We start from the raw sequence: 12,516 nt of genomic DNA, 5'->3' as shown, positions 1-12,516 counted from the left end.
TTTTAATTGTTTATGATCGACTGATAAGTTCCAAGATTGTGAAATGCTTAGTCAGTTGTCGAAAGTATCCAAGTACATTCATTTTGTTTACATCAGTTTTTGATTATCATGTTTGACATCTTCTTCCTGGTCTTTTTCTCTCTTTCTCTTCTCAATTATTTATAGCACAGATATATGGTATAAATCAAAATATGAGATGTAAATACGAGAAGGAACCATGAAAAAAAGACAAAGTATTTGTAAAAGTCATTAAAACAAGAATAAAAACAAAATGCAGACAACTAAATTGTTCAGTTACAATCAGTTCTGCTCACTTGGCACAAATACCAGCATTTGTTTTTAACTGTTATTTGGGCATGTCTGATTCCAGGTCATGAGTTATAAAATGCCTCAATAGCCCACATGAGGGCAGTAACAAGATACAGTATATGAGCAGAATCAAGTTATAATGTGTGTACGTTTTTATGACTAAAGGGTAAAGAGGTTTCATGGCTCCTGTTTAACATTTCAGAGGGAAATAGTGTACCTTTTACTCCACTACATGTATTTGATAACTTTAGCTACAAGTTACTTTGCAGATTCAGATACACAATATTATCAACAAATAGAGTATGATGTAAAATAGATAAAGATTAGCTGTATTGATCCCTGAGGGGATAGGTATACCCAGCAGAATATCAAGTAAATAAAGTTAGCGCCACATTTACCAGCAACTGATGTACACATAACACATCAATAATTATAATCTGTAATGGGCCATTCTGCATAAAGAGTATCCCTTGTGGTGTTCTAACTTGTGCTTAAAGATACTAGCTTGCCTCGTCTGTTGCCACCCACTCAGCCAGCCACCTTGGAGGAGTCAGGGGGTCTGAAGAGACCCAAAACACTGAACGCAACACCCATGAACCCAGAAAGCAGCTCCCCTTACAGCTGTCTGCATCGCACATAAAATTAGAGCCCCAGACAGTTGTACAGTAGGTTCCAGCAGGCTGAGTCAACTGGGGAAAATCCTGTTGGAGATTGAGCCAAGTTATAGTTCCAGTCTTTACTTTGGTAAGAAAAGAATACACTGAATATACCTTTCTAACACAGTTGTAGTGGTCATTTATTTCAGCACTCTTTCATGTAATGACAATTTAAAGTTGAATTTCATTCTATTAGAAAATGAAACTAACCATCATCAAATGTCACATTAAGTAAAGTGTATACCTTGCTCCTTGTCCTTTGTTTTATATTTTATGTAGGTGAAAAACTCAGTGGGAAGCCATTTTATTCAGTGTCAGGAAGAATCTACTGTGAGGATGATTTTTTTGTAAGAATATTGCTTTTTAGCATTCCTGTCTACAGTATCCAGTTTGACAAAAAATTACAGCCATCCACCAGACATTTAATGAGTGAATTGTTTTATCATTTAATATAGTACTCAAGAGTTCACTCATCCTCAGAGGCGTGTAGCAGCTGTGGGTATTTAATCATGGACATGGTGAGTATATATTCATTTACTGAGTGTGCACATCCATTTGTGGTGCATGCTCTCACCAGTGGTAGAAGAAGTACTCAGATCTTTTACTGGAGTAAAATGAATATCACGGTGTAGAAATACTCTGTTACAAGCAAAAGTCTGAATTCACAATTTAAGTAAATGTAATAATTAAGTAAATCATTTATTTGTTGATAATATTTTGTATTATGAATCTAAAATGAAGTAAAGTATAGTAGCCTAACTAAAGTTATACGATAATTGATGTTGAGAACAAAGTACAACATTCCTTTCTGAATTGTAGTGTAGTAGAAATGGAAACAAGTACCTTCAAATTGTACTTAAGTACTTGAATAAATGTACTTAGTTACTTTTCACCACTGGTTCTGACAATGTGTACATTTTGCATCGTCAGGTTTTGCAGGCTCGTGGGAAGTCCTACCACCCATCGTGCTTTCGCTGTGTGGTCTGCAGACAGAGCCTGGAGGGTCAGCACTTCTCTGTAGACGCAGACACCAGAGCTTACTGTGTCAGCGACTACCACAAGTGAGTTTCTCATACAGGACCTGTACAAGTACAACAACAATAGGCCAAGCTCTTTACTTCACACTCCAGACAAAAGATGAAACCAAACCCTGCCAGACAGGGTACACAAGAGATAAGTCACACATCGAGTAACTTGAGTTTCTGTGACCTTTTGCTGAGACTTCTTTATGGTTCCAGGGATCAAGCTCCTCTGTGTGCTGCACGCAAGGTGCCGATACTGCCAACTGAAGTGAGCTGAACTGATTGTTCAATTAATGGCAAAAAGCAGTAATTCATACTTTAGTTTCTGAGAAATTATCGTTACAATTTCCCTCCATTTGTTGACTGTTTCAGGGGTCGACAGAGTCTATTACAGACTGCTACAGTGGTACAGAGGTTAACCTCATTTGAAGACTGGAGCAGCTTGACATGTATCTTTCTGTGTTTTTTTCTGCTGGTCTTGTTTTGTATATATATACATTAAAAATAATAATATTAATAAATAATACATGGTTAATTTGATGAATCTGTAGCATGTTAAACAATATCCTGTCTGCAATAAAGTCACTCTAAAGTCTTGAGTATTGTTTTGTGCTCTCTGTTTCATATTCATTTTATGGAATAAGCAGGCTAGAATAGTTTACATGACCAGCAAAATAATAAGGAAACCCCAAAGGAATTTTGAATACTTGAATACCTCAAGGACAAGAGATGAAGCTGTGAGCATCATCCTAACAAACATTTCTTCTCGTTTATTCTCTTTGAGACTTTGAGACTCTGAAATCTAGAAAGTGTTGTAGGGTGCCTTTGGCCTTTATCCAAAGTGCATCATTATTTTAAATAAAAGATCTGAGCCACAATTCTTGCTCCACATTTTATTTTCATGTCTTAATATTTTATGCTTAGTTTTGTGACTCAATTTTCATTTCTCTGTTGGACTCGAGTTGTATATGTTAAAATACATCCAATAATTTGGAAATAACCGTGCAGACTGTAATCAAATATCATCATATGCATTATTACGTTGCCCTGACTTGAAGTGGATAAACTAAAAGTGAAATACAACCAAATGAAAAAAAACCCACTTTGACAGCACAGACACTTACGAAACTACAGTATGCACTTCCGCCTACTGGTTGTACCACACAGCAGCGACACCATGTGTCAATTTTCGGTATTACCACAAATTCCCCTCCCGGAAGAAACCAGTGTGGAGGTTGGTAAATGAATATTAACGCTGATTGAAATGGCGTCAGTCACAGTACATGGCTGTGCTCTCTGGACCGTGTGTCTGCTCAACTTTGCGTTTGTTTTCATATCCGGTGCAGACTTCATTCGGTTTATATCATTTCGAGCCATTTACCACAACATCACCGGAGAGACGACCCTCTGTCAGGGTAAGTGCTTTCTGCTGCTGGCAGGCGGCCAGGCGAAGTTGGCTAACTTTAGTTGCGGAGTTATTAATGAAACTTAGCTAACATGAGATGGCTGTCAGGGTTTGAGTAGGTGCTATATTGGTACACTGTAACAAGCTGCATATTAGGAGGTGTTTAATATAATGAATGAATTATGGTTTATAGTGAGCAAAGTTAGCTCCTGCTCTCCACCACATATACAGGTCTCTGTTGTTAGCAGAAATAATAATATATGCCGGTACGAGTCTGTGCCCGGCTAGCTCAGTCGGTAGAGCATGAGACTCTTAATCTCAGGGTCGTGGGTTCGAGCCCCACGTTGGGCGAATATCTTTATGCATGCCTAATTCAAGGTTTCGTAGGGTGTCAGTGTAATAATTCTCGTATCCTCAAAAAAGGATCATGTTGTTTGAACTGTTTTTGAAAAAGTGTGAGGAATCTTTCGAACGCTAGCTGGTCGAATTTGAAACCGGTTCGGTTGAGCGGCAGCCTTTTTGTTAGTGGGCATAGGTTCGAGACTTTCCTTAGTGGAAACACAAATATTTACTACAAGGAAAAATATATAAATTGTTCAATTTTATTTCCTTAAATTCAATGAAAGTGAGAAAGAGGACAACATTTAGGCTTGTATTAATTAGGTCCATGGTCTGGGTTATGTTTTGCTGTGGCATGTTTCATGCTTGAGTGCTTGCAAATAGTAGGCTACTTGTGTGTTCTCAATGCCTTCATGGTACAGTGTGCAAAAAGACTGCATGTAGTAATACATTTCAGTCATTAAACCCTGGTGCCTGCCCCTAATGCGTACTTTTTATTGTAAAACCAAATCAGTAGTTTTAGTTTCTTTATTCTGGCGATATAATGTATTGATTATGTATTATTACAAGGTATCAGTATGTCCTGTATGTGTATTTGTTTGTACTTTAATTATGTATTCTTAATTTGCAATAACAAACTTTTGATTATTGTCTGGACAGTGGAGCAGTTCATATATTTTTTTAAATTTTTGATAGGCTGAATAAGCTACAGCTTCACTCCACATCTTACTTTTTATTTATTTGAATTTAAAGACTGAAATAAATACCATTTAATCAATGGTAGCTGCTTTGTGAGTCTGTACACATGATTACAAATATGTTTTTAATGAGTGTATTTTAATGCTGATATAAACACAATGTATGACAATATTCAAGCATGACAAAGTTTTGGCATGAACTTTGTCTTCACATAATTTGCTTATACCTAAGACTCCATACCGTGGTCGGTGGCTCTGCAGGACAGCTCTGTCCTCGGGTCTCTTGTTGTGGATTTGGGGCTGCTGGCTCTCTTCATCACACAGCACAGTCTGCTGGCCTGGTCACCTGTCAAACAGGCCCTCCAATCAGTGCTGGGGGCCCTGAACAGGACAGCATACTGCTTCACCACCGTGCTGGCACTCCAGGTACAACAACACAATTATAATTTAATACATTACATTGTCATTTTACTGCACTTTGCAAGAGTGCATCTTCTATCAGGAGTTACAGTTGAACATGTTTTGGGCTTCATATTGGATGTTGTTTCTCTACACCACTCTATCATTCTCATTTCTCCTATGTTAGATCTTGATGCGTTACTGGCAGCCTGTGACTGGCGCCCCCTGTCTGTGGTCAGTGCGTCATGCACCCTGGAGTATCTGGTTCCCTCTGCTCTGCTTCAGTCTGCACTTCCTCTGCTGGGCAATCATCTGCAGCATCCTCATGATCTTTGACTACTCTGAACTGCTGGGCATCAAGCAGGTAACTTATCAGTATTACATTTAAAATAAAAGAGAGAAGTGTTTTTTATAAAGTCTTTTGCTAAAGATCCACAAATGGACCCAAACACTGGATGTTTTGATTACAGTATATGCTATGTAGTGTTACCTTAACCACAAGGCCACAAGATGGCCTGTATTTAAATGTTAAACAAAAGGTGGAAATTAAAGTTTGCAGAACAAACATTCATTAGTTCCACATTTTATTCTTTTCTCAATTACTTCAAGGGACTCTAGCTGTGCTGCAGTATAATCAGCAGCTCTTTTGTCCTCTCAGAACAAATTTGTAATACATGTAGCGTAAAATATTGGTGAAAATTAATTAACTTGTAGAGCAAAAATTAACAGCAATGAGCCAGAGTTATAATTTATATAAGATCCTTTGGTCAGTGGTGTGATGTGACATTATTACTGGGAGATGCTTCTTAAAATCAGGGAAATGTTGCCTTCGTCAGAGTTACTACATTTATCATCATAAGTATAGTACAACTTATTACCATAACTCAGTACTGTATGGTTAATTGTAGTTTCTTACACATTGCTCTGCCATAACTGAAATGCATACAGTATGTATCACAAAAGTTGAGGAAGATGACTTTGTACCATCATGTAATTCTGATATGTTCATAATGAAATGTGAAATGTATCACAGTACATTTTCTGGCAACATCTTAAATTGTGATTCGACTTCCATTACTACCGTCTGTGTTTACAGGAACTTTTAATTGCTAAATATTTTATACCAGACAAACATCATCGGGCTCAGATGAAGACATCAAACGGATCAACATTTTAATTAGTTCAACCGCTAACTCTTTCACGTCTTCATCCAGGATTAATATCCTCATTTTGATTTGATGCTAAAACAGCAACTTGATATTAAAAAAAGATCAAATTGAGTGAAGCAGGGAGTGTATAAGCTGTGACAGTGATTATGAAAACCTCTAAATTGTTACGTAAATACTTGTCTTGACTTGTTATTGGTGCTGCTGCTTAAGCTAATTTGTCTCTCTCATCCTCACCCTCTCCTCCCCTCTGCTCTCTCAGGTGTATTACAATTGTCTCGGTTTAGGGGACCCCCTGTCCCATAAGTCACCTGGTGTCCAGCGCCTCCTGTCTCACCTCCGCCACCCGGTGTGCGTGGAACTGGGCGTGGTGCTGTGGCTTCTGCCAGCGTTGTCCCTGGACAGGCTCCTGCTGGCGGGGACTCTGTCGACCTACCTGGCCCTGGCACACTCTCTGGACAAACAGGATGTAAGCTACCTCTGCATCCAGCTTAACAGCAAGCTGCAGCTCTTTGCCGAGCTGCACCGTGGCAGTGCTGACACCAGCGACCACAAGGACAAGTGAAGCGAAGGTGTTCTTACTGCTGTGATGTGAAGCTGGCTGCTGTTTTAAAATTATTAGAAAGTTTGTTTTGAAACTGAGTTCTCAATAAGCCAGGTTATCTGCTGCGCTGAATAATAATGACACTACTTGACACTCATCGTTTTTCTTTTCACTGTGTATGGGATTTCATAAAGGAGATTTTATTCCTACATTTGATAACACAATTATTATTTTATATTCTGAGGATATTTCTATATATTCTGATTAAATATAGGAAGAAATACTCCTAAATGTAATCAGAATATGGATGGTTTTATTGCAATACAAATAATTTTGTGTCAAATTCATACAGTATATTTTTATAGGCATGTTACATTTCAACTACAGGTACAATGTATTTCTCTGCGCACTTATTTTCAAGTTCAATTGTCCTTGAAAAATAATGTGTCACTGAGGTTTCACACTGTCAAAAAGCACAAAAATGCAGCCTTCATTTTCAGAATTTGCAGCTACAGTGAAAAACAAATGGCATTTCTAAGATTATGAATGTATTTCCTCAGTTGCTTTATATTATGTTGGGGACACATCAACAGTAATCTCATGAACAAAGTGAATACAGTTGGTATTTCAAACTTCAAAGTACTGTAATCTTTGATTCAACATGTATTGTATGCTAGTATTAGTTGTCTGCATTGTGTCCTCACTGTAATGACAAAAATAACTATTGTCAAGATCATTTTGAATAAATGTGATACGCTGTATACTGTAGTGTGTGACATGCTTTTGGTTTATTTGCACTCTTTTATATTAGAGGTGTTTCTGATATTTAACCTACCCTACCAATAAATGGGGTGGACAATATGATAGAAACACCTGTGAGTGTAACACAATACAACTCAACAGCACCACAAACTGCTCCCTCCAAAATGATCATACAGTTGAATCAACACCTCTCAGACTGACTGTAGAGATAACAACAAACAACATGGAGAATAATGTGATTGGAACATTAAGATGACATTTTTCAGTACTCCCCTGCTTGCACCGAAACAATTAGTTGGAGAAATACATACAGAATAGTCATATTTAAACATATTTGCTTGGCTTTCTAAAAATAAATTGAGAAATATTGGAAAAATGTACAAGAAGAAAGAAATAATATTAATAGACTGAACTTCTGAAACTGCACCATGCTAATTTTTTTTTTCAATATTAACCCAGACAACTTCAAAATGCTGAAATGAATTATTAAAATTGTACTTTTGTTTGTGAAGAACATAACAGGAAACCTGCAGGTAAATATATATTTGTTTTCACTAAGATGCCTATTTTTTAATTTATCATGTTAAAGTTATCATTATGTGTATTTTAGCTTCTTTTTTTTTTTTTTTTTTTTACCATTTTCAGCTGTTGCACAAGGTATTAGTGGATATACGGTTATGTTTTATATTCACTTGTCTTGACAAAGCTAGTTAAATATTTTTTTAAAACATGCCATATGAGGGAGGTTGATCATGGCTGGTCAGGTAAACTCCTGCAGCTCCTCCGTGACTCCACAGACCGTTTCACACACCCCTCCACCTCCACCACTTTTCCAATTAGCCCTGCGGGACGGAGGGATGAGACGAGGGTGGGGGGTTGCTGCCCAGGCACACGGCTACAGTATGTTCTTTAAACGCCTTTTGGTTCGACAATATGGTGTGTGCCACTAAACTCTCCTGACGGAATTTAATGGAATTATCGGATTACAGTGCTGCAGCTCTGAGGCTGGACATATTTACTACTATACCGACAACGGAGGTGTTTACATGCTCTGATACACAGTCGGGTCGTGGGCTGATTTTGCGTCTTTTTAAAACCCTCCGTTTTGACAGCATAGATTAATCTGTTAGTTATTTACAAAGGTGATTTTCCGTCGAGGAGTGGAGCGCATTACGCACAGCCAAAACGCGCAAGTGGAGATGACAACTGTAAAGCCGAAGCGGATGATATCTTTGGGTTTTTGGTGAGTTTGATTAAACACTTTGATCATAAATATTACACAAAGTCAAATAGTGGTTTTCTGTTACATGTCCACTATGTGCTGCAAGTAAATTTAATGAAGTTTATGATAATATTTTGTGTAAAAGATGAAAGTGTGACTCAGTTGGACAACAAGTCAACTAGGACTGCAGGCTTGTATTGAGAATTGTCCCACAATGTGATTTGCATCTTTCTATATGCCAGTAAACACTGAAAATACCTATAAACTTGATATTACACTCATATATTTTGAAGTTTTATACTTCATTATGTCCCAAAAGTTCAATTTTGGAGAAAGGACACCTGTATTTAACATGGTTGTGAGAGAGAACTGATTTTAATTGTATTCAAGTACATACTGATTTTATTTTCTTATTTGCAGACAATTCCCAGAGGCTCTGAAGAAGAACGGCAACCATCTTGTTCAAAACCTTTTTTGCTATGTCTGTCTCCTCTCTGCCGGAATGGAAGCAACTCCTGCTGGAGAAAAAGAGGAGAGAGGAGGAGGAGCGAGAGAGGAGAGGGAAAGAGGAGGAGGAGAAGTTTGCCAACATGCCCGCCTGGAAGCGAGGGATCATTCAGCGGAGGAAGGCGAAGCAGGACAGTTTGGGTGACAGAGAAAAGGATAGAGATGTGTGTCTGCTGCAGGTCGATGTCAGATCTGATAGTCTAAGTGACATAGACAGCTTTGTGACGGTCAGTTTAGGAAGCGAATCGTCACTTAGTCCAGATCCAGGGCAATGGCTGGATGCAGACCTCAAACCAGAGAGTCAGGTGTCCATTGAAACTATAGTTCCAGTTCATGAAAACCCATTTATTCGCACACAGAGTGCATGGAGAAAGGGAAGGGATGCAGAAGGGGGGAACGAGGCGGAAGTTAAGGAGAGGGAGAAAGACAAATTGAGTCCCAAGGGTCAAGATGGGGAGTCAGGAAGAGAAAGAGATATAGAGCTGAAAATAGAGAGATTCAGAGATTTAAGTGAGGGACGGGAAAAAGACAGGAGCAGGGACAGGAGTCAAGGAAGAGAAAGAGAGAATAGCAACCAATGGAAAGAGTCAATTAAAGATGCAGTCAGGGAGCGGGAATTCCTTAAAGTAAGAAGAGACGAGGAGGAAAAAGAAACAGATCCGCCATCTAGTTCGTTTTCTCCCTACGTCCCTTGTCTTCGGACTATCCGAGCCGACAATATCATCATCATCGAACAGGACAGGAAGGGCAGTGACGAGAGACGGGGTAGATGGAGGGAGACGGAGAGGGAGAGGCCCGAGGAGGACCAAGGGAAGAGAGGGATGAAGATGGACTTGAGGGAGATCCTGGCCGGAGGAGGGAGCATCACTGAGATCCGAGCCTCTGAGGTTCTGATCATAAAGCCCTCAGTAAGCCCTGAAGAAAGAAGTCCAGAAGGAGGAGGAATGAGAGGTTCTGGTAGAGATGATGGAGAGATAAAGTGCAGCATGGATGACAAGAGGGAGAGTTTCGGCAGGGAGCTCAGAACAGACATGTCCTGGCTGAGAGAAAAAGAGAAAGAGAGACCATGGGGCCAGGCGACAGTTATTAAAGACGACGGAAAGGACAGCTTGGATGATAACGTGTTTATTGATAGAGGAGGGAGGGTTAGCCAGCTAGTGAGCAAGTTCGGACAGCACCCCAAGCCTCCATCTCGATCCAAAAGCTCAGATAATTTCCTCCGGCCCGGGAGGAGAAAATATTCAGGAGATGAAGATGACCTGCAATCTGAGGCAGACAAGAAGAATATGCTGCTGAAAGGTGTGCCGAAACGCTCATTGAGCTTCTCTGATCGTGTCATCTGTGCTAAAGAGAATGGTTTAGACGACAATGGGTATTATAAGAGGATACATTCAGAGAAGACCACAGCGCTGTGGGTCGACGTTGCAGGCTTAGGGAAGGAAAGCACAGCAAAGATCAAAGTGGGGTGCACACCCCTTTTAGATAAAGACTGGTTTGGAAACCATAGAGATGGACATTTGAAACATGAGGATGATAAGGGGGTGCCCATGCAGAGGAGAAATGAAGCAGAAATGTGTTTCTCCATCCAACACAGGAGCGAAGTTATGAAAGTGGAGCCTGTTGACACGAGGGCTGCAGAAAGGGCATGTGATGCAGATGGAGACGAGGGGTTCACGGTGGCATCGGTCAAAAACACAGAGGGAATCTCGTTTGCTAGAAGAGTTGCGATCAGGCAGGACGGGAAAGCAAGAGCTCAAAGAGAGGTGACGCGACAGACAGATGATAAAAGTTTAGAAAAGGAGATGAGTGTAGAAAAAGATTCAGTGGCAGGAGTACAGATTGAGGCGCAAGTTTGCGACAAAAACATGTCTGATTTTCGGAGAGAGGAGGGATTCGAAAGAACAATTCCACCTGAAACTTTGCAGAAGAGTCACGTTGAATCGGCTTTCACAGAGTGCTCCAGTCTACTCTGTGCTGTCACAGATAGGGCTAGGGACCCACATAGAGGGCCAGAGTGGATTGGTACAGGGCCACAAGGACCTTACCTAACACACTCTGTTTTGTCTCAACACACAGAGGAGCTTCTAAGTAAAATAGAGAAAATAGGAGACACAACTGTTTATAGCAACGAGAAAGGAGAAAGGGCTTACAAGGCTTCGTATGAAATGATCAAAGGATCAGATCAGGATCTTGGATTGGAGAATCTTATTCATGATGTAACTCCCAGATCTCCGAAAAGGATTGCACCCACGGTGATCCCTCCAGGTCCCCTCGAGATTCAAATCCCCAGAAGTGTGTTTTACGTTGCAGAAGAAATGGTGGAGAGAAAAAAGGCCGTGGGTCAAAGCAACAAGGGGCAAGACTGGGACGGAGGTAAAGGGGTTGAGAGGAGGGATAGCTGGAGGATCGGAAAACCCCTGAGCCGCATCGAGTCCCTGCGAGAGAAAATCAGACAAAGGGAGCTAGAGAGGCTGAGACAAAGAGAGGCACAAGATGGAGGCGGGAGGGAAGGTGCAGAGATAAACGACACTCATACAGCTGGGGACAGGCAGAACGAGAGAGGAACTGAAATAGAGAAAGAGTGGGAAGCTGCAGCTCATATGCGGAAGAGGCTGGTCGAAGCAGAGAGGGGACAGGAAGACGTAGCAGCACAGACATCCACTGCTGCATTTGACGTCACACAGGAAGTCACCATGTTGAAAACCTGCCCTCAACTTCCTGCTTCTGTCCCACACTCAAAAGCTGTCAGAGCAGAGGAAGTAACGAGCGGGTACACCACGGCTGCCTCTGAAGTTGTCTCTGACAGCTTCCAGATATCTGAGGATGAAAACAACCCCCTGAAACATGTGGAAGAAGAGCTGAGGCGCCACAGGGGTCAATACGGGAACAGAGAAGAAGAAGGTGAGGAGGAGGAGGAGGAGGAGGCGAAGAAGGAAAAGGAGCTCTCAGAAGAGGAGGAAGAGGAATATACATCGCCTGTGCAATCACTCTCCCCTTTGCCACCTCATCCCAGCTCCCTCACAACCATGAGTAGGATCTACAACTTGGAAACAGTTGGCTCGAGGTCAGGCTTGTGTCTGAGGGAGAGGACTGTAGACATCCCATCAGTGCACCTGGTTAAAGTGAAGCCCCTTATGTCAAGCGCACAGCAGGGGGACAGCAAAGCATTCTCGGGTGAGGACATTTGCGGGGTTCAGACAATACAACGACAGATAGAGCAGTTTCAGCTGAAAGAGCATGACACACTGAAGTCCTGTATGTCACCAAACACCCCTTTTAAGGACAGAGAGACACAGGGGCAGCAAAGCCCCAGAGGAGTGTTAAAGCACCAGGTAAAGGATGATGCCAAGACTCCGGAGAAAGATCAAGAAACGTCAGAATTGAGCCCCAAAGTGTCTCCTTGGCGTCTTGGTTCTCCAACATCTCAGCTCAAACAATCTAACCAAACTACCACCATCACCCCGTCACTTCTCAGGAGCCTATCCCC

The 12,516-nt window shown here is 41.0% G+C and overlaps 1 protein-coding gene and 1 non-coding gene across 2 annotated transcripts; both read left to right on the top strand.

The window, feature by feature from the left end:
* Positions 1 to 3,193: 3,193 nt before the first annotated feature.
* Positions 3,194 to 7,299, top strand: nrm (nurim). Its single transcript, XM_078268243.1, has 4 exons — positions 3,194 to 3,402; positions 4,662 to 4,855; positions 5,016 to 5,192; positions 6,257 to 7,299. The coding sequence occupies exons 1-4, from the start codon at positions 3,252 to 3,254 to the stop codon at positions 6,557 to 6,559; spliced, it is 825 nt and encodes a 274-aa protein (XP_078124369.1). The 5' UTR covers positions 3,194 to 3,251; the 3' UTR covers positions 6,560 to 7,299.
* trnak-cuu (transfer RNA lysine (anticodon CUU)) lies at positions 3,671 to 3,743 on the top strand. The gene has a single exon. It is a non-coding gene; the product is annotated as a tRNA-Lys (tRNA).
* Positions 7,300 to 12,516: the final 5,217 nt, after the last annotated feature.

Source organism: Sander vitreus, chromosome 14 (assembly GCF_031162955.1).
Source record: "Sander vitreus isolate 19-12246 chromosome 14, sanVit1, whole genome shotgun sequence".
Classification (NCBI taxonomy): domain Eukaryota; kingdom Metazoa; phylum Chordata; class Actinopteri; order Perciformes; family Percidae; genus Sander; species Sander vitreus.
This window is presented reverse-complemented; position numbering and strand designations above follow the sequence as displayed.

Excerpts from the sequence above, each read along its gene's own strand:
- nrm (XM_078268243.1), top strand. The coding sequence starts at position 3,252 with ATGGCGTCAGTCACAGTACATGGCTGTGCTCTCTGGACCGTGTGTCTG. Across the intron at positions 3,403-4,661 it reads AGAGACGACCCTCTGTCAGG|ACTCCATACCGTGGTCGGTG; the intron begins GTAAGTGCTTTC and ends CTTATACCTAAG. Across the intron at positions 4,856-5,015 it reads CCACCGTGCTGGCACTCCAG|ATCTTGATGCGTTACTGGCA; the intron begins GTACAACAACAC and ends CTCCTATGTTAG.